Source organism: Amphiprion ocellaris, chromosome 13, assembly GCF_022539595.1.
Source record: "Amphiprion ocellaris isolate individual 3 ecotype Okinawa chromosome 13, ASM2253959v1, whole genome shotgun sequence".
NCBI lineage: Eukaryota > Metazoa > Chordata > Actinopteri > Pomacentridae > Amphiprion > Amphiprion ocellaris.
Window position 1 is genome coordinate 6195060 of NC_072778.1, and position 21528 is coordinate 6216587.

At 42.2% G+C, this 21528-nt stretch overlaps 1 protein-coding gene across 1 annotated transcript in view; it reads right to left on the reverse strand.

The window, feature by feature from the left end:
• The window catches only part of fat4 (FAT atypical cadherin 4), a 130232-nt gene that overhangs the window by 13135 nt on the left and 95569 nt on the right, over positions 1–21528 (reverse strand). The window contains exons 9-15 of the mRNA XM_055016349.1: positions 16510–20859; positions 14316–14420; positions 13612–13919; positions 8647–8732; positions 7616–7795; positions 7055–7179; positions 5150–5367 (exon numbers count right to left, since the gene is read on the reverse strand). Of these exons, the coding sequence (XP_054872324.1) occupies positions 5150–5367; positions 7055–7179; positions 7616–7795; positions 8647–8732; positions 13612–13919; positions 14316–14420; positions 16510–20859 (5372 nt within the window). The remainder of the gene's footprint in view (positions 1–5149; positions 5368–7054; positions 7180–7615; positions 7796–8646; positions 8733–13611; positions 13920–14315; positions 14421–16509; positions 20860–21528) is intronic.

The following is a 21528-nucleotide window of genomic DNA, read 5'->3' on the forward strand; positions in this document are numbered from 1 at the left end:
CACAAAAATGTCATAGTTTAGTATGTTGTCCAAAATGTGACAAAAATGTCAAAGTTTAGTATGTTGTCCAAAATTTGACAAAAATGTCATTATTTAGTATGTCGTCCAAAATATCACAAAAATGTCATAGTTTAGTATGTCATCCAAAATGTGTAAAAAATGTCATAGTTTAGTATGTCGTCCGAAATACCACAAAAATGTCATAGTTTAGTCTGTCGTCCAAAATGTGGCAAAAACGTCATAGTTTAGTATGTCGTCCAAAATGTGACAAAAACGTCATAGTTTAGTATGTCGTCCAAAATGTTGGAAAAATGTCAGGGTTCTGTATGTCACAAAAATGTCATAGTTTAATATGTCTTCCAGCCAGGTAGCTCAACTGGTTGCGAGGGCGCTGTAGAAATGTGACTGTGCCAGAGACGTGGGTTCAATTCCAGCTCATGGCCTTAATTTAGTATGTCATCCAGAACGTGACAAAAACACGACATTTTATTAGTATGTCATCCAAAATGTGGAGAAAACATCATATTTTGGTATGCCGTCCAAAATATGACAAAAACGGCAGTTTAGTATGTCATCCAAAACATGACAAAAACATCATAGGTTAGTATGTCGTCCAAAATATGACAAAAACGGCAGTTTAGTATGTCGTCCAAAATATGACAAAAACATCATAGGTTAGTATGTCGTCCAAAATATGACAAAAACGTCATAGGTTAGTATGTCGTCCAAAATATGACAAAAACGTCATAGTTTAGTATGTCGTCCAAAATATGACAAAAACATCATAGGTTAGTATGTCGTCCAAAATATGACAAAAACGTCATAGTTTAGTATGTCGTCCGAAATGTCACAAAAATGTCATAGTTTAGTATGTTGTCCAAAATGTCACTAAAATGTCATAGTTTATTGTGTCATTCAAAATATGAAAAAAATGTCATAGTTTAGTACGTCGTCCAAAAATTGACCAAAACGTCATAGTTTAGTATGTCGTCCAAAATGTGGAAAAAACGTCATAGTTTAGTATGTCGTCCAAAATGTGACAAAAATGCCATAGTTTAGTATGTCATCCAAAATGTGAAAAAAAATGTCATAGTCTAGTATGTCCTCCAAAATGTGACAATAATGTCATAGTTTAGTATGTCGTCCAAAATGTGGAAAAAAGGTCATAGTTTAGTATGTCGTTCAAAATGTCACGGAAAATGTCATAGTCTAGCATGTCGTCCGAAATGTTACTAAAATGTCATAGTTTAGTATGTCGTTCAACATGTGACAAAAATGTCATAGTTTAGTATGTCGTCCAAAATGTGACAAAAATGTCATAGTTTAGTATGTCGTCCAAAATGTGGAAAAAAGGTCATAGTTTAGTATGTCGTCCAAAATGGGCAAACCTCAGCCAGACAATGGTGACGCTTCTGATGTTTCACAAAACCTTTATTTACGTTCAGCCATCAGCATTATTTTGAACACAAATTCACCTTTCTGCCCTTCTTCTGGAAACACCGTCAGAGCTCGTCTCCATTCCAGCTGTTTCTAAGTTTAGACACATCCTTTGCTAGACAGCAACAGCCTGGAATCGTTTTCTTTCATCTTCACGTGAATTTTTGGACTTTTAAGCAGCGTCTTCGTCATGTCAAGAAACCACTTGTTAAATGAACATTTCCTGTGCTGCTGGAATGGTGACAAAATAAAAGCCTGTAATATTAAAAATATGCCTTCAAAATAAAAGCATGGAGGGAACGCTATTTTAACACTTACTCTTTTGTAAGAGTAATTTACACGCGATTTGGTATCCATACATAACATGCACATGCATGACACATGCCTGTGCTCAGCACAAGGTCGTTTTTTATTAAATATTTCATCCCTCAGAAATGATACATCAACTGAGCAGCCTTGGCAGAGTACTGTGCTCTCTGAGTGCTTTTCTAGTTTTAAAAATGTGATGTACTGCTTTTTCTGCCTTTTTTGGTTTCTTTCTTGCCTGCTCCAGGCACTGCAGATGGAAACTCGTGAATACACTATATTTTGGTACAGAGCATCTTTACCCTGTTAAATGTTCTTCTGTACATGGTCCCTGTCAAATAAACTAATTGAATTAATGACATTAAAATTAAACATTTTACCAGATACACAGAAATTTAAAGTCATGTTTTTGACTTTCTGGTAGATCTTGAACTAATCAAGTGTGATGTACTCTTCAATCAGTAATCATGACTAAATATAAGCTTAAAATTGTGATCTTTCAACAAAATCACCTTATTTTACATTTCTGGTTTTAAAAAATCACAAAAAATAATATGTTTTCACTTTCACATTCTGTAACAAATTGTGGCAAAAAATTCTGTCATCCTCAGTGTAACCGTTAATCCATTAGTAAGTTAACTGTGACTACAGCCATGCTGTTACCTCTGTATACACCAAATGTCTGTTAAGTATAAAATGCTTAAGCAGACAAATAATGTTCTCTGAGGAGAACCTTCAAAAACAAGTGTTAAAAGTGGCATTTTTCAGATTAATGCAATAACTTATCATGTCAGCAGCAATCATGACCATTGAGAGGAAATGTTCTCTCCACAAAACTACCACCACAGTCCTTTCAGACTCTGCTGTTGAGGTCAAAAACAAAAATGCAGCTTGATGCTCGTAAATCTCTCTCCCAGCGGGACGCACTGCAGTTATTCATGTTCTCGCAAATTGTGTGTGTAACTCGTGTCACTCAGCCAGAAGACGACCAGAAGCTTGTGAACAACAAATTTGGAGAGAACGCGCTCATTCGACTGGCCGCAGGAGAAAGCTGTTCGCGGAGGAGAAAAGGACGGAGTGTGTCTTTAAAAGAAATTAATCAAGCTCACTCTGGCATGGACAACAAATTTGTGGCTTACACCGTGTATGGTAATCTCATGTGTTCTCCCCACTTCGATGGAAAAGTAATCCTGTTCTCCAACCTTTTCAAAGACCCCAAAAATCAGCAATGATAAGTAGCTTCCGGAAGAATTGATTTAAAATAGGAAAAGCGGAAAGTCCCCAAAGCCAAAGAATACTAAGCACTCTAAAGCTGGAAAACCAATCATGGAGTTTATCTATTAAACATCTTGCTTTTTATATCTGAGTTTATATAGTCCTCTGTCTCAACATACAGTATAGACATATACAGTATGTATTCCCCCACCACTCTTTTTTTTAAAGCCTTCATAGCACTTCTAATACTCCTCTGGACTGTTTTCAGAAGCTGTGATGGTGATTTGATGAGCACCAGAAACTGCTCAGAGCCGGAAAACAAAATCAGAAGAGAGAAAGCCTGATGCTAAAGTGGGAAGGGGTTGATGGCGCTGAGAGTGGAGGGTGTCTAAAAGGAAAACTGAAGAGGATGAATGGACCGCTCAGGCCTCTTTGGACGGCTGCCCGGGATCAGTCAGAGGGGAGGGGGAGCAGGACAGGATGAGAGGGGAGAAAAGAGGAATGGGACTAAAGGGAGGCGGCTGCGAAAGACAAACGTAGCTTTGCTGTAGTTTATACAAGGAGAGAGTGTGGGCTGATGTGGGGCTGGTGAAAGGGGTGAGACAGTGGGACGGTGAAAACATGTACAGGTGCATATGTGGACATATTTGGGATTCGGAGGTATGGTGAGGACAAACATGCTTGAGGCTGTGTTTGACTACAAATGCTGTTGGTGATGCATCGTATCATCTGGCGGCCACGTAGGAGGTTTGTGGTTCTGTCAGCTCAAATGAATGGATGACACAAAGCTTGTATGTGTGGCAGAACTGACTACAAAAATACCATAATGGTGAACTAATTGTGACTTGCACGTTCACTAACATGGTGTCTTTACTAGTAAACTCCCATCAAGCCATTATCTGTGCATATATTTCCTTGAACAAATATGTTAAATTTGAATAAAATTGGATAGAGATTTGGAAGATTTGTGATGCAAATGTAAGGCCTATAGATGCAGCAATTTTACATACATTCTGAAAAAACAGCCACAGTCATTCTGTTCGATAACTACATAGATTCAAGCCATTTTTTTCACATTTTTAAGGATTTATATCTTATTGTTTTCTCCTATGAAGCATTTTCTGATCCTATTTGCTACTTATTTAAAGACCCTTCAGGTGAAAATCAAGTTTAACTTTTGTCTGTATGTGGGTTTTTTTATAAGCTAGAAGACATTAAGAGCAAAATAAGCTGTCAACACCATGGCTGCGTAAAATGCAGATTAGGCTTCCAGGGTTTTATACGTAACAAACCTAAAGAACCAATGCTGTCAGCATGGAGGATGGGACTTTTTGTATCATTTAACCCTTTTAGCACTGTAATACTCATTTCCTCATTTCCACTCATTTCCTCCCTCTCCCCACACGGCACTCAGTCATTACCGTAATGCATGTAATAGCACCAGAAAGCCCCGTTTCACAGCTTTCAGGGGCAGTTTGAATGATTAAAATTGCATGAAGTAGCAAGGAGTTACAGTAATTTGAAATACACATGCGCCACGGTGTCACCGGTGATCCCTGTGGTTTTAAAAGGGTTAAACGTCTTCAGAATTGGTTTCTGGTTCTAAAATGTGTGACTGAATTACTTCAATATTACAACAAGCAATGCTAGAGTAGTTTTACAGTGTTTGAGCATTCATAAGTGAGCTGGTGTGCTTGATCTGCAGTGAGTGGAGGGAGAGATTCACTCATTCTGGAGGAAACAACAGTTGTGTCTGAGCGATTTTAAGTCAAGAACGGATTCTGTAATGAAAAAACTTCTAAATATGTCATTTTGATGCATAGAGATGACTTTTTACGGGTTAAATCATCAACTTGAGAGGTCGTTTTAGTAGAAAATGGGATTAGAGATTATCTGGATCAAATGTCTGTGTTTTTGTAAAATATCTTCAAAAAGCGTTTCATTAACAGAATAGATCCAAAGATCCATGTAATCGCAGTTTTTCAGTTAAAAAGAAAGACTCTGGCACTACGTTTGCCTTTGGATGAAAATATGAATTATTCTGTTTGCAACTAAAGATTTTCCTTCAAAACAGCTATATATATATCAGGTTTTCTTTGATACTTTACTGTATGCTTCTACATATGCTTTGCCAAGTCAATAAACTCCGACACAAGCAACTCAGACACGATGTCCACGTCTCCTCTCTTACCTTCACAGTGGTGTAGTTGCTGCTCTCCTGGATGTGCAGCAACGTGCCGCTCTTGCTGCGCGTCCTGAACTTCACCTCCAAGCTGCTCGGACCGATGGAGTCCGAGGACAGACCCTGCAGAGACTGTCTCAGCAGGACATCACGCTTCGGGCCCTGCTTCAGGGAGTAGTCCAGGCGGCCGGTGCCGTCCAGAGACAGGGCGGTGTCCGCCGTCATGTCTGTGTGAGAAAGACAGACATTATCCGGAGTCCAGTCTGACGTCACACCAGTTGCAAAGGAAAATTTCAAACTTTAATTTCCATTCTGCTATTGGCGGACAGTCGGGTACAAATGATTTTCCTAATCCGACTGCCATAACCACAAATTGGTCCTTACATTCTCACCAGCGGTTACAATTATATTCCCATAGCTGAGAGATGTAGGTCAGTCGTCAGAACACACTGAACCCATATCAGGAAAACAATCATACACAGTCAGTATATTAGTATATTATCAATGTGTCTTTCCCCATTCTACGATGAATGTCTGCACAGTTCAAATAAATCTTGTTGATGGGTAAAGCTCTGAATGATGGTGGATTGAATGGAACAGAGTGTTTTTACAGCCATTTTTATTAACAATGTTTTGGCATCCCCTCTCTTATTCATTTAAAATGCCATTTAAATTATAGGTCTCACTGGCACTGAAGAACATTTCATGGAATTTCTGATTCATGAAAAGGCCAAAATTCTGCACCAAAATCATTTCATTCCAATCAGGAGACGAAAGACCTGTGGCTTATGAAGTCCTCAATGCAAATATTGTACATCAAGTTCCATTTCAGATATTTTGACCTTTAAATTCAATGAAAATGCAGGAAAATTTGTGTTCCAGACCACAGAGGAAACTTAGAGCTGCAGATGCCAGTACACCATCCACGTGGAGTACTAACAGTTCCACAGAGCTGACGTTACATTGTTTAAATAAGGGATTGGATAGATAGATTGGTGAGCAACGGTGACTGGACACTGCAAGCATGTTCCCTTTTCTGTGCAACGTTCAAAATACTTTATGACTCTTTATGCATACAGAGGCACAGATTTTAGTATCTGTCACACATATCAAACACAGATATGTCTGGTATGTTCTGGATATGCAGTTAATTAAAATGGGATTTCGAAATTAATTTAAATGAATTCATGTATGATTGCCATGAAAAAGATGATACATGCACTTTTCTATTCCATTATAGTTTGTATTAAGCCCTAAATTGAATGATACCTGTAAAGACATTTCCATCACGATGCAGAAAATAAACAAGCTGTCGGATAAAAATTCATCAAACTGCAGTAAATTTCATGTTCGATGCCCAAAATGTACAAATGGAAGACCCCAGACCCCTCTCTAAATGTCCTAATCCTTTGAAATCTAACAAGACTTTCCATTTGTAGTCGAAGAAAATGGCTCACATCCGTTGTCGTGCCGTAAAGCTAACCAGCAGATTTCCCACAAAATCAAACCTGATGGCAAACAAAGAAAAGTTCCCACTTCTCTCAGTAATGACCTTGTTTGGTTCCAGTAATAATAAGAAAGTCTCAGAGTAAATGTGGGAATAATTATCAGTAACGCTGCTGAACATACTGTTGCGTCTTACACAGTAGCTATAAGTTTGTGGCAGTTTTCGTCAGCCCCAAAGGTTCCTCAAGTCTTTTTTAGCTCTCTGATGTTGAGTTGGAGTATTTATATAATAAATAAAATACACAAATGCTTTGAAATAAAGCTCAGAGCCCAGCGATGTGGCTTATATTAAGCTACACGGTGCAGTTTGATGACTCATGAGGGATGAATCATAAATAATCATGATAGAATATTCCTTACTAAGTGCAACCTCAGCAGAAAAGAGACACTTCAAAGGCAGATACTTACATTTCTCACAGAACTTGCCAGTGAAGCCATCCACACACTGGCACTGCTGCCAGGACCAGTGGTCCAAACAGGTGCCCCCATGTCTGCAGGGGCTGGCGGTGCAGGCTCCTTCCAGTCTCGGACATCTACGGACACAATGATACACAAACTGACAATCAGACAGTCACTTTGACAAGTCAGCCACACAGTCGGCAGCCGGGGGGTCCGCAGGAAAGGAAATTCCAGAAACAGGGGCAGATGAGCTGTGATTTTTCTCCCCATGCGGCGATACAAAAAACCCATAAAGAACCCCGGAGAATTAGCATATTAAAAGATCCGTCCTCGCCTCACCATTCAGCAACAAGACAGAAAAGAAGAAAAAATGTCTCTGGAATTCTGCAATTGGTTTCCCTCGTCAAAAATCTGCCATTTGTATTAAAAGAATCATCTTTTTCAAAAACTCCAGAGAGGACTGAAAGTGTGAACAGATGTCCCGCAGCGAGAGTCGAGGAGGTTAGAGAAGACGGACAGATGGGAGGAAGAGGGAGAAGATGGAGAGAAAGTGGGGCTGGTGCTGCAGACCTGTCAAGGATGCCACGCGATGCCAGCGCCTGACTGGGCTCCAGCGGGCGGCCGTTCACCGCAAACTCCATGATGCAGCCCACAAAGTCGTGGGTGGCGACCTGACCGCGCCGATGAAGGACGGGATCTATTGACCTGACGCCTCCCACCGAGAGCCTGTTGGGATGCACGTCCAGGATCCTGCACACACACAATCACACACAAGACTGATGAACAGGAGCGCACAAAGACTTGAAATGCTTGCAGACACAAAAGTACATATGCACAGAAATCCTAAAGCTCACAAATGCACTCAAGTGTTCAACGGTACGCACATTCACACACATTCACGCTCACACAGAGACACACTGGGGGTCAGCGAGTCTCACAACAACATGGTCCCGAGTCCTGTACAAAATCAACCTTTTTGCAGACCTCTGTGGACGTTCCCCATCAGCCAACCCCCCCCGTCTGATGTCAGACTAAATCCTACTGTGGTGCTTTGTCAACCTAATGAATGCAAAGAGCTAAATATAATTAATATGTCAGAGCAGATAAAACTAAATATACATTTATACTGTCAGCTATCAGATTTTCCTTTAATTATTGCTTAATTCTGCTGCATTCCTCGATCATTTACCTCTCAAATGTCTAAAAATATTAACGTTAAAGTCTACGCTGACATATGTGAAACCTGGTAGATGTATAACTAGTGAGAACAGATGACATGTAGCTGAAAGGGTTGGAAGTCCCTGGCCATCACCTACTAATGAGAAATAAAGCGTTTGTTTAATTAAACCTCCTGATTAAGTCGTGTTGTTCAGTTCACAGAGCAAAGCAGCAGCTGCAAAAAATCTGGGAAATACCAGGTTCACAAAAGCTTTTGGTTATGTATGATTTTTGCAGTCTTGAAAAATTATTCACTGAGTCTTCCAGGCCTTGGAACTGTTACTGCCAGCAGTATTTTCATGTTTATGGTTAGGATGGAGCATAGAAACAGCTGTTCAGTGAAGCGTGCACTAAATGTATATATCTGTGTGTGATGTTCTTACCAGTCCGTGTGCACTGCCACGTTGCTCACAGCACAGTAGCCTGGTTCCTGGTCATCGCCACACAGGTCCACGGTCAGCGATGCAGCCTGCATGATGACAGGAACACACACATGCGCGTCACGTGTGATTCTCTTTAGGAGCAGCAGCTGTAGCTGCCTCAGACAATTACTGCTCAGGGAGGAAACAACATGTTTTAAAGCATTTCTGGCAGACTGTGGTCATCATAAACTCCAACAAGCTGTGTCACTCACTGGGTTTCGTGGCAGCATGTGACCCATCAGTATCAGTCAGTCCCTCTTTGTAATCACAGTCATGTGGGAGTGAATGTCGTGTTGGCTCAGTCACTCAGCAGACTTGAGTTGCAGTTGAGGAATATTTAATATAGGTATGAATGAACTCATTGGCTGGGTTCAGTGTCAGCGGGTGGAGCCAAAGTTCCACAGTTTATTAGAAAAAGTAGCCTCTTGGTGCAGCTGCACTCTTGCTGTTAAATGACGAAATACAAGCTACCAGTCGAACTGAGGTAGAGTCAAAGTAGACAACGACATGAGGAAAACAAATCAATTCAACCTTGAACCAGGTGAACAAATGTCACTTGATCATTGGTTGGGTTTCAGTCCCCATTTTACTCTTTAGAATTTGTAATTCTCAAGCTATGAAGGACCTGTTTCAGCTGAATTTTGCTGGAAGACACTAGGACACCCTATTTTAACCTGCTAATTATTTCCACTTCCACGCCTGGCTGATTTCCCCTGGAAATTTTGAGCATCTAACACTTCATGTCTTACATTCTGGTGAATCTTTATGTGCCCTTTCTGCAACACTTTATTGTGGAAATGTCTTTATTTACAGTATGTAAAAAACTAACACAACATTCAGGTATTCTAGCGATTTTTCAAAGTCCTTTACTTCTTTCATGTTTTAATTAGGGGGGACAAATGCACATTCTGAGTACTGTGGGAGACCTATTCCCAGCGCCCTTCCTCAAGTCTACACCTATGCATGTACACTACAGTTCAAAAGTTTGGGGTCACCCACGCAATTTCATGTTTTCCATGAAAACTTACACTTTTATCCATGTGCTAACACAACTGCACAAGGGTTTTCTAATCATCAATGAGCCTTTCAACACCATTAACTAACACAATGTAGCATTAGAACACAGGAGTGATGGTTGTTACAAGAGTGGTATCAATCCTCTGATCTAACTGTTCACCAGAAGGTGAAAAAGTCTTTCCAATATTCCTAAAAAGCTCCACCAAAGATGGTAACACCTGTAGTACTAAAACACATCATGTGAGTTTGTGTTTGTACCACTTGTGCATATTTCTTGAGTTTTCAGCAGGCACAAAAGGACTCGATCCTTGATCTTGTTTCCAGCATGATTTTCGGCCTGAATACTGCTTTATTGTTTGCACGTCCTTCGAACTAAACCCACGCGAGCATGTCAGACTAAATATCTTCTCATGCACTGCAGGCATAACTTTCACTCCAGGGTTCTGGCTCCACCAACTGAGGGTTACTTCACCTAATTAAACTGCAGTATTTCTCCCTGAACATTTGTGCAACTCGGTCCTGTTCAGTGGTTACTGTGAGCTTTGTCCACCACAAGGCATTCAGACGTTATTTTTTTATCATTCCATCGCAGAGTCTGATGGAGGAGTGGCACAGAAATGCCATCCATTACAACAAACATTTCCTATTTCCCGGTAATGGCAGTAAAGCTTTTGTCCAGATGTGGGTTAATCTCTCCTCTCTCGGTGCTCTGAGAGGGAACGACCCCACTCGGCAGAAGAGAAATGGCCTGGTGAGGAAACTGTCCGGAAAAGTGTGTGAAAGTGTTGAAAAACCGGGGCAATCACGCTCCACCTCTCCTGGAGCTTAAGCAAACATGGACCACACCGACCCGGATCTCTGACACAAATCATCGAGGGGAGCACGACCCCGCCGAACACACACACACACACACACACACACACACACAAACACAAACACACACACTCATTCTCTTTTATACACTGGAGTCACACACATAGAAGCAAATCAGATAAAACTCACACAAAGGAACATGCCAATGCAGCAACAACAGCGAGGGGAAGAACAACAGGACTCATTCGTCTTGTTCGTGACTCTCTCCGAAGCCCCATAAAGAACGTCAAAACCACATGAACGTTTTATTAATGTCTTTTCCTGTGATCAAAGGCGCTGCAGTCATGCCTTACATGCACTGCACTTACTGTCAAGTATCTCACACTGAGGAGGAGAAAATATTTCTCGAAAGAAAAGGTCTCAGAAATTAAGACCGAATGTGACACGAAACGATGAGGCGTGTGTTTTAGGGATTGGCCAACACTGAAGGAAATCTGCAGAGAGCACCACTGGAGATCATTGTTTTCCCTATGACTAATATAATGACCATAGCAATGCTCTCTGTTGTGGTGCACGGACCCAGTCACTGCTGGTATACATTTACGCTCTGTGCTCGTTTCAAGGACAAATAATTCTGCTCATCAAAAGCTTGATGATTAGCTGCTCGTACTAATCAGCAGCACCAAGATCTGAAATGTCAAACTTCATTTGCAAAGCTCATTCACTAAAGATTTGGGGTTTTGTCCTGACTTAAAACCTTGATTTTAAACAAACTAACCGGCTTGGCTGTTGCCATCTGTGTTGTTTTCCAGCCAGTTAGATCACTCTAATTGGAATTAATGTGCAATTTCATCCAAATGACGCTTATTAGTCTCCTATGTACCCCCAGAGGCATCAAGCAGTGCAGGAACTGGTGTTTCCAGAAACATTAGGCCTTGGGCAACAACTACTCAGGTTGTTACCACTTGGTTGCACATTTGTGATTGTTTGTGTGGAGGTTTAGAACAGTTGTCTCTTGACACTCTAACAGGATAAAGACATTAATACCAGTACTGGACTCCCTCCACAGGCTCTATGTCCATCCCAGGATTGATTTTTAAGATGTTATTGTCTGTTTTTAAGGTTGTAAATTGGTTGGCACCAAAGGAATTGTTTTCATTGTCATGACAAAAAAAATTTAAAAATACATAACTTAGGGGTTAAATCCATGGCTGAAGAGGGACTTTAAGAGGATTTATTATATTTACTACGTACAATTCTAGCTAAAGTTGATCTTTGTGACTGTCATGTCCCCGTCATTGCCTCCAATTTAGGTCATAGACTGCTTTGTCATTACTTCTGTATTTATACTTTCTATTTATTTTTGGGTTTTGCCATTCCTAATTTTATTGTGGCTTGTTTAGTACTTGCATTTATCATCCTTCTATTTTATAGTGTCTTTGCATGCTGTGAGTTTTGCCATTTGTAGCACTTTTCTTCCCTTCTACTGTGTTTTTATGTTATGGTTTACATGAGCTTTGCTTGTTATGCGAAGCACTTTGCAACATTTTGCTTTGATAAACACTTCACAAATTAAGATGTTATTAATATTACTCAATCCATCCATCCATTATCTATACACCACTTAATCTTAAGCTGACTTCGGGCAAAGACACGGGACACTCTGGACAGGTTGCCAGTCTATCACAGGGCCACACATAGAGACAAACACTCTCACATTCACACGTATGGACAATTTAGAACCACCAATTATCCTCAGCATGTCTTTGGACTGCGGGAGGAAGGCGGAGAACCCAGAGAAAACCCACGCAAGCACAGGGAGAACATGCAAACTCCAAGCAGAAAGATCCCAAGCCCAGGCGCGAACCAGCGATCTTCTAGTTGCGAGACAACGATGCTAACCTCCGAGTCACTGTGTAGCCTCAATCCATACATTGAGCCCATTTTTAAGTTGCTGTAAGCTGGTAAATAGAAGCCTTGGTGTGGCTCTAACATTAAGTCTTGTTGTACTTTGAGATTCACTGGATTAAGACAGTTTGTGTTTATTGTATTTGACAATTAAACTGACTCCAACAGTGACGGTCATAATTGCAACTGTAACAGTATCTGTGAACTTTCTGCTCCCTCTGATTACTTGGAGCCTTCCAGAAGAAGCAGTGCATGACCGTGTCCACGGTTTCTCTCTGCTTTTGAGATTGGCTCGGCATTCAGGCACGGGAACGGAGAGCAGACCTCAAGCCTGACCACCGAAATGACCCGCAGCACCTTTTGCAAACACAGTGATCAGGTTCACTTTACAGCGCCTCCGGGACTTGGCACTTCAGGCATCACACACACACACACACACACACACACACACACACACACACACACACACACACACACACACACACACACTCATTCCTCCCTCTTTCTTCAAGAGCCCCAACACGGCCACCTCCTCATAATATTCAGCGGGCACTACAGTATGTGCGGACGGAATCGCGGCTCTCAACGTGTGCTGTATTCCTTTCCATCTCGTCACTCTGCACCATCTCAAAACTGACAATTTAACGATTTTACCAGCTTCCTATGAAACTCCCAGCGCACGGTGGGAAATGACAGATTTGAAGTCCAGCAGGAGGGCTACGTTATAGAAGGTTTGACAGGGCCTTGTCGGGTTTTTTCCCTCTTTCCTTGCCACTGCGTTGCTGGCAGGGAGAAGCCTCTCATTCAGAGCACAGGAGACAGAATTTCAACGTTCAGGGTCATTTTGGATCCTGGTATTGTAAATCACAACGAGCAATAAAATATAATTACAAACCGTGAAAACCATAAGCTGAGCTACCCGTGGTTTGGGGGAGTTTAATTATCATCTGATGGTGCAAAAAAGAATATAAGGCCAAATTTGGCTGTCGCTTTCAGCCATAAAAGCCCAGGACATAAATGCTATTGAATGTGCAGTATACATCCATACCATGTGCCATTTGTCTGATTTTCCTCCGTGTTTTTAGACCCATAAAAACCAATAATCCACTCAACGCAACACTTTTCAAGAATGAATGAGAAACCTTCGACATGTACGCTAATTTCTACCATAAAAGTAGTCATTCTTACCATCCCAGCTCTCCTGGCGATGACCGTGTGGAACTGCCCGTCTGAGACTTTTATCATGGTCATCAGTTTGTAAGTTCCACTGCCCAAGTTGAAAGAGAAGCGCATCTGTCCCTCAAAGATTTCCAACGCCAAGAACTCCGCCTTGTCTCCAGTCTGGTTATCGTGGTTGTACATAAGCAGTGCGTTGCTCTTCAGGGTAGCAAACTTGATATATATGTAGTTATTGTTGGGATCCAGAGACGGAAACTCCATGTAGGAGAGCTCCTCAAAGCCATAGCTGTTCAGTTCGCAGTGTTTGCCGAAAACCCCTAAGGACAAAAACAGACCAAAAGTGGAATCAGAGAGGAAGCCGATGAATGATTCACAGTGCTACTGTGATAAAAATATCTTCAGATAAAACGGAATCTTCATCAAGCTATATCATATGTTCTTTTTATAGACAAAACAAAGCAGATATTACTGATGTCGGATCTTACAAAACAATCTTCAGAAAATTACAAACTTCTCCTTTTCACTTTAATTGGAGGCTTTTCATGGGAAAATGAGAAATGGAGACAAAATGAAATGACAGTATCCACATTTGTTTAAGAAATCATGGATTAAGACTGGAATAACTGTCTTTTCTTCAAGTCTGAAACTGTCCGTCTTGCTTTTCACTTTACCAGGGTTCTGTAATACGCTCACAGTTTCCTACTATTACTTACCGAACGGACAATGACAGTAATATCCATCCACCCGATTCTGACAGGAACCGCCATTAAAACAAGGGTTACACTCACAGTGATTGATGATGGAATCACACGTTTTGCCTGGGTTCACAGAACAACACAAATTAAAATGGATGGGGTGGCAGACAAGACAGGAAAACCCCGAGGGGAGCACAGTTCACTTTCCCCACAGGCCAAGTCATGCAGACCTTTCATCGCCTCACAGCTGAGGAAAGCACTGCAAGAAGACACTGACATATGTAGTTAGCCTCAAAATCTTATTTATGTTCAAGAAAGAAGCTCGTCTGTTTCAGTGAAGTTCTATTAAAGACCCCCTCTGGTGAAAATCAAGTTTTTTACATTGCCAACACGTCGATTTGGAGTTTTATATATGCTAGAAGACTTAACATGGGGAAAATAACACTACGTCATGCTGATAACTGTCAGACTATGTCTCAACACTATGTCAACACTAACAAACCATGACTCGATCAAGATGTCTTTTTCATTGTTTTTACCAAAATTGATTATTAGTAACTGAGGAGATCAATAACCAGTCCTAGGAACTGATAATATCAAAATTTAGAATATCATAAACTCCTACATAATGCTTGTTGTAAATGCATTTCTCAATGCTTTACACAACTAGCCACTGAAATAGTTTTACATTGTTTAAGTAGAGTTGTAGATGAGCTGCTGTGACTGGAAGGAGAGGCAGAGGCTTCATAGATCTGCACATTCTAGAGGGCACAACAGTTTAGAGTTACATCTAAGCCACTCAAGGGCATGAAGGGATTAATTCCATTGAAAAACGCTTCTAAATGTGTAACTTTGATACTCAGAGACAAGTTTTTAGGTTTTAAATCACCAACCGGAGAAGGGCTTTAAGATTTCCTCAAATAATCAATGTTATTTTGGAATAAAGATCACTGGTCCAAGATGACATCATCTGATCCAAAACAACATCTTGAAACTTTCATAGGAAAAGAGAAATGATCTCATTCAATTGGCAGATTCTTCTCACTAAGAAAAATCTGATTTCCAAAATCATTGCAAGATCAAATTACAATTGCCTGCTTTTTTTGGTTTTGTTTTCTTTTTATGCAATGGAAAAAGACAAACAATTGCAATGTACATGAATCACTGGCGCACGTCCAGGCAAACACACTGAAAGGTTTGACATCACAATAAGGAATGTGACACTGATAATAAAAATAATGCACCGGGGCAACAGAATAAATGATTCATGCATGGTACAATAGAAAAGACGGACAATGACCTTCTGAAAAATATATTTTATGCTGTAAATCCTGAGACAAGTTGCTTAATGGAGACAGATTCTGCTGCCAAAACCAGTCGGGGAAAACAGGAAGTGGAGAGTTCACTGTGAGGGCATGCAAACTACTGTAAGTCAATAGGTGCATTTCTGCAGGAGGGTCATTCATCTTGATGAAACCTAAAGATGTGTGGTCATTTTTTACCGTCATAATAAAAAGGGACAGTAATGACTTGACTTGAGGCAAATCGCCTGCTACAGCCTGCTTTGAAAATCTCTTTCAGATGCTGCAGTCAGAGGCTGGACAGCACACAGAGTCCAAATGACTGTTTCACTAATTCCACTTAAAATCCACTCCCCTTTTATCAAGGCTAATAATGTAGTGTATTCATTACTTTTCCAAATTAAAGGGCCTGATTGGATCTTTTATAAAGCTGCTCATTTGTCATACAACTGAAAACACACAGCCAAATGAGAAATCCTTGATTAAGAAATCCTTGTGTACACAGTTGGATTAGAAATCTATCTGTGTGTGGTCACAGTTTCATGTGCATAAAGGCACATAATGAAACGTGATACTGTGTGTGGAGTCTAGACTCGAGTCCTGACTAGGGTCAGCTTCGCATCATCTTTTTTATTAAAGCAAACATGGCAGGCTGATATGCATCATAGCTGATACCCCCCAACTAGTAATCCAAAAACCAAACTGTTTTTGGCAGCCATGTTTGTATGCTATGGCTTCAAACACCTCTTGGAAACATTCACAAGCAAATATTTTTATTGGACCTGCAGCCATGTGTGTGAGTACATTGTTGTGTACATGTATCTGACTGTCCCCACATGTTTTTTTCCTCAGCCTAACATGTGCCCCTGTGTTGTCAGACATTAAATGTGACTCCTGTGTGTGTGCAGTACCTGCAAAGCCGGATTTACAGAGACAGTTGAAGCCGCCGGGGAAGTTCTGGCACAACGCCCCATTTTTGCAGGGATTGGAAAGGCATTCGTTGATATCCCTCTCACAGGCCATCCCGGTGAAACCCTCAGGACAGGTGCAGGAGAAACCCCCCACCAGATTATGGCAGGTGCCGCCATTGTGGCAGGGCGACGGCTGGCACTCGTCGATGTCTGTCTCACACAGCGCTCCTGTGTATCCTGGCCTGCAGCTGCAGGCGTAGGGCTGCAGGGGGTGGTTGGAAACAAGGATCACTGGGACACTTTCCTCTGTCTTCATATCAGGCCCGACACTGAGACGCCGCTTGCAGCTGCCTCCATTCTGGCACGGGTTACGTGTGCAAGGATCATGGTCCACCGCATCTATTTGCACCCCGCTCTGTCTATATAAAATGTCTTTGATACTTTGGAAGAATGTGGCCACGCCGCTGGGGTTCACATATTGTCCGTGGCCCCGTTTCACAGCTGCCATCAGGAAAGTCTGATTGTTGAGCTCAAATGCTCCATAAAGCAGCACCCCGGTGCCTAGTCCTGCTAGCTGAGAGTTGGCAATGCGTAAGAAGCTGAGGTAGTGGTTGGTGAGGAAGCTTTTAACTCCCTCAGACTGGAGGCGGAGGAGAATGCTGTTGTCTACTGTGGCATTGGTGAAGCCCATGAAGAGGACTCTGGCTGTATTGCTGACTGAACCGTGGACGCCATCGCTGCTGCGGATGGTTAGTTCAAAAGTTCCATCAGTTGAGCGGGCTTTAGAGTTGAGGGTGCACGTTCCAGTTGGGATACTAAACAGACCAGATGATGGAGGGATAAGGGAGCAGTGGAACCTATCCTGGATGTCAGGGTCCTGAGGTTTGACATCTCCCAAAGAACCTCCAGGAAACATGTTTCCAAAGTAGTGGACAAAGATTTCCATGGACCTCGGCTCTGAAGGATTGTCGTTCTGATCATTTACTTTGACGTGAATTGTTCCTGTGGAAGACATTTGAGGCACACCAGAGTCCTTTATCACAACAGAGAGGTAGAAGTCACTAATCTGTTCTCTGTCGATCTCCCGACTGGTGGTTAACACTCCAGCTGGACTCAGACTGAAGTAGCTGTTGGCAGAACCAGAATTGAGGAGGCTGAATAAGAAAGGGCCTTGGTTAGGTGGCAGATCTGGATCAGAGGCTGTCAGAGTTGTAACTCCAGTGGCGGCTCTCTGGTTCTCCATTACCTCAGCATAGGCGGTTGTCAAAGTTGGACCGTTATCGTTGATATCTTCCAGATTCACGATCACAGTGGTGCTTCCCGTGGCAGGAGGCGTGCCAGTATCCACAGCAAGAACAGTCAGATTATACACTGGGGTTGTTTCTCTGTCTAGCTCTGCAGCTACAGACACTTGGCCAGTTTTTGGGTTGATAGTAAAAACATTTTTATCAAACTCAGGAGCAATTGAGTAAGAAAATCTGCTCCAGCTCGGGACAGAGTCTGAGTCCTCAGCACTCACAAAGGTAACCAAGCCACCAGGTGACAGGCCTTCACTAACCTGCACATCATACAGTTCTTGGGTAAACACAGGTGGATCATTGGCGTCAAGAATAGTGATATTAACAAACACCTCGTCAATGTCTGCCCCACGGATGCTTCCTGAGTTCTTGGCTAACACCTTCAGTGAAATCTTTTCCTCTTTCTCACGGTCTAGAGTACCTGTGACATAAATCTGGCCTGTTTTCTTGTTGATGCCAAAGCCCTTCTTTCTGCTCTTACCAAAAATGAGGTAGTAAACCACTCCATCTTCTCCTTGGTCTCGATCACTGGCAAAAACCTCCCCAACCACTGTGCCTTTTGGAGCGGCTTCAGAGATTTCAAAGTAGTACTGTTTGGAGACAAAGCGGGGTACGTATTCATTGGCTCCCTTTAGCTGAATGTTGACGTTGGCGAAGCTGCAGCGCTCCTCGTCTGGGACATTGAAGGCCTTTGCTGTTAAATGGTAGACCTGTTTCGCCTCATAGTCCAAGAAGCCCTGGGTGGTGATGGTGCCTGTGTTCGGGTCGATAACAAAGAGGTCACTGTCTGATGACTGAATCACATAAGCCATGACCGCGTTAGCTCCTGAATCGCGGTCTACGGCGTTCAGTTTGACCACAGTGGTGCCGCTGGGAACGTTCTCCTGAACAATGGGGAAGTATTCGTCGGGATCAAACACAGGAGGGTTGTCGTTCACATCAGTCACGTGTACTGTGATGGAGACATAGCTTGTTTTTGCAATCCAACCGCCATCAGTAGCTGAAACTCTAAGCTCATGTTGTTGTTTCTCTTCAAAGTCCAGAGGGTGAGCCAGGGATAACACTCCAGTTTTACTATTAAGTGCAAACAGACCCTTGTCGTTGCCTGTAGTAATATTGTATGTGATAAGGCCATTCATCTCTTTATCTTTGTCTCTGGCAGACAGCGTCCTAATCGCTGTCCCCACAGCAAGGCTTTCAGGTACAGTAGCTGAGATTTGGCTTTGTGAGAACTCAGGTGTGTGGTGGTTTTCCTCTGTGACTGCTATTCTCACTGACGTTCGAGCCGACAGAGGAGGATTTCCTCTGTCACTCGCCGTGATGTCGATGAGGAAAATTTTATTCATATCAGATGTGAGGGAGGAGGCAACAGTGATCCATCCACTTGTTTTATCCAGTTTGAATTTGCTCGAACTGTTTCCACCTGTTATTAAGTACTCAACCTCAGAATTAAGGCCAAAGTCCTTTTTGTCATGAGCTACAACTCTAATAAGCCTGGTGCCAACCTTGACACTTTTAGTGACAGGAGTAAAGTAGCTGGGCGAATCAAATTCAGGAGGATTATCGTTACTGTCTACAATGTTCACAATCACTGTCGTCTCACTCATCAAAGGCTTGACAGCTCGGTCCGAGGCCGTGACAATGAAGCTGTGCCGATTTATATTTATACTAGTAGCACCTGTTGAGTTCTGATATTGTAACTGCTGCTTCACAAATATCTCCCCAGTGCTGGCGTTAATTCTGAAATACTCTGACTGGGATCGAATGAAATAGAAAATTTTACCATTGAAACCTTGGTCAGGATCAGTGGCAGACACCTGCGTGACCAGGGAGCCCACCTCTGTGAGCTCAGGGTAGTCCAGATAGTAAGACGGCCGACTGAATCTGGGGGCATTATCGTTAATATCTGTTATAAATATGGTGACATCTGTGCTTACAGTCCAGCCAGAGTCATGGGCAGTCACCTTTACAATGTAGTGATCAGTGTCCTCTCTGTTGAGCGGCCTGCTAATTGTTATGTCTCCTGTGTTTGGATTAATATTGAATGGAAGGCTGGTATCTGTAATTGAATATCGGCTAATGGCATTTGAACCAGCGTCCTCATCTGTGGTGGTGACTCTGGTGACAGTGTAACCCACAGGGGCATTTTCAGCCACTGTAGCACTAAAGATCTTGGAAAACCTGGGGGCATTGTCATTCACGTCCAGCACATTGATTAGCACTTTGACAGCTGTGTTTTTGGGTGGCAAACCCCGGTCAGTGGCTTTGACTTTCAAAGTGTACAGGGCCACCTTCTCGCGGTCCAGCGGCCTAGTGGTTCGTATTTCGCCAGTGGCTCGATTGATGCTGAAACTGTTCTCTTTGTTGCCATCAATGATGGCGTATTCCAGCTGTCCATTAGGGCCACTGTCCAGATCAACAGCAGAGACTATCAACACCCGCTGAGGTGAAAGATTCTCCAATATCTCAGCATGGAAGGGGTCCTTATCAAACACTGGGTGATTGTCATTCACATCTAGCACAGTTATTTCTACCTTCTCATAAGAGGAGTAAGGTGGGAAGCCCTGATCTCTGGCCTCGATCCAGAGAACATACTTCTGAATGTGTTCATAATCCAGTGGATGTCTGATCGACAACTCCCCTGACAGCTGGTCTATATGAAAGGCGTTATCCAGGTTTCCGCTGGCAATGTAATATGACAGCGGCCCACCCCTCATAGAAGACCCAGTCACCGTTGTAACAACATGGTTGTTGGGTTGGCTCTCAGGGAATGTGAACACATGTTCCTTCAGCTTGATGACAGGGAAGTTTCCTCCAGTAACAAAGCGGACAGTCACAGTGGTCGTATCCGTTTTGGGATTAGCGCCGCCATCTTTGACCCGAACTGTCAGTGTGACTTCTGAACTTCCAGTAAGCTTCTCATTGGCAGTAATGGCACCTCTGACTGGGTCGATCTTAAATTTCTCAGAGTTGCGACCCATCAGGGAGTAATGCAGCTGGGCGTTGGAGCCCGAGTCCTCATCAGTGACAGTCACAGCAAAGACCAAGGACCCTGAAGACACACATGGGAATAAATTAGCTTCACCACATTCAATGAAAGCCACTCTGTGCAATTTTGGACAAAAACATTTATAAGCCGACATAAAGAATTTGAAAAAAAGAGTTCAAATTACAACTAAAATTTCCTTTCATTAACTCTCTGAAACCAACATTACGCCATTTATCAGTGCCAGAAACGGTAAAAAGCAGAAAGAATCCTCAGAGTTTCACCTTTCCAAGGGTTAATGAATGCATCACGCTCTCTGTTGCAACCGAGAAACTATGACTGACTCAACAGCGTAACATAAATTAGTATTCCACTGAACTGCAGGCTGTGGTAAATAATTCATCATGGTTTAAAATTCTACTTTTGTTTTTGCAATATCTTTATGATTTATGGCATTGTAACTGTGTCCTACTGCACAGAAGATAATTTTGAGTTCTCTCTATTGTTGTGCTGCTTTAAGAGAGGTGCAAGGCTTTATATGACCAAAAAATGAGGCCACAGTGAGCAAAAGTGTAAAGAAATAAACCTTCAGAAAGTTAATTGATTCTACAAGAAAAGAAAAGAAAAACTGTTCAAAACTTAGTTAGTGAAGCTTGTCCTGACACCAGCATATAATTAAACCAAGGTTCCAGTGCAGTAACAGAGAGAACAGGTGCAAACCATGACGCTTTGGTA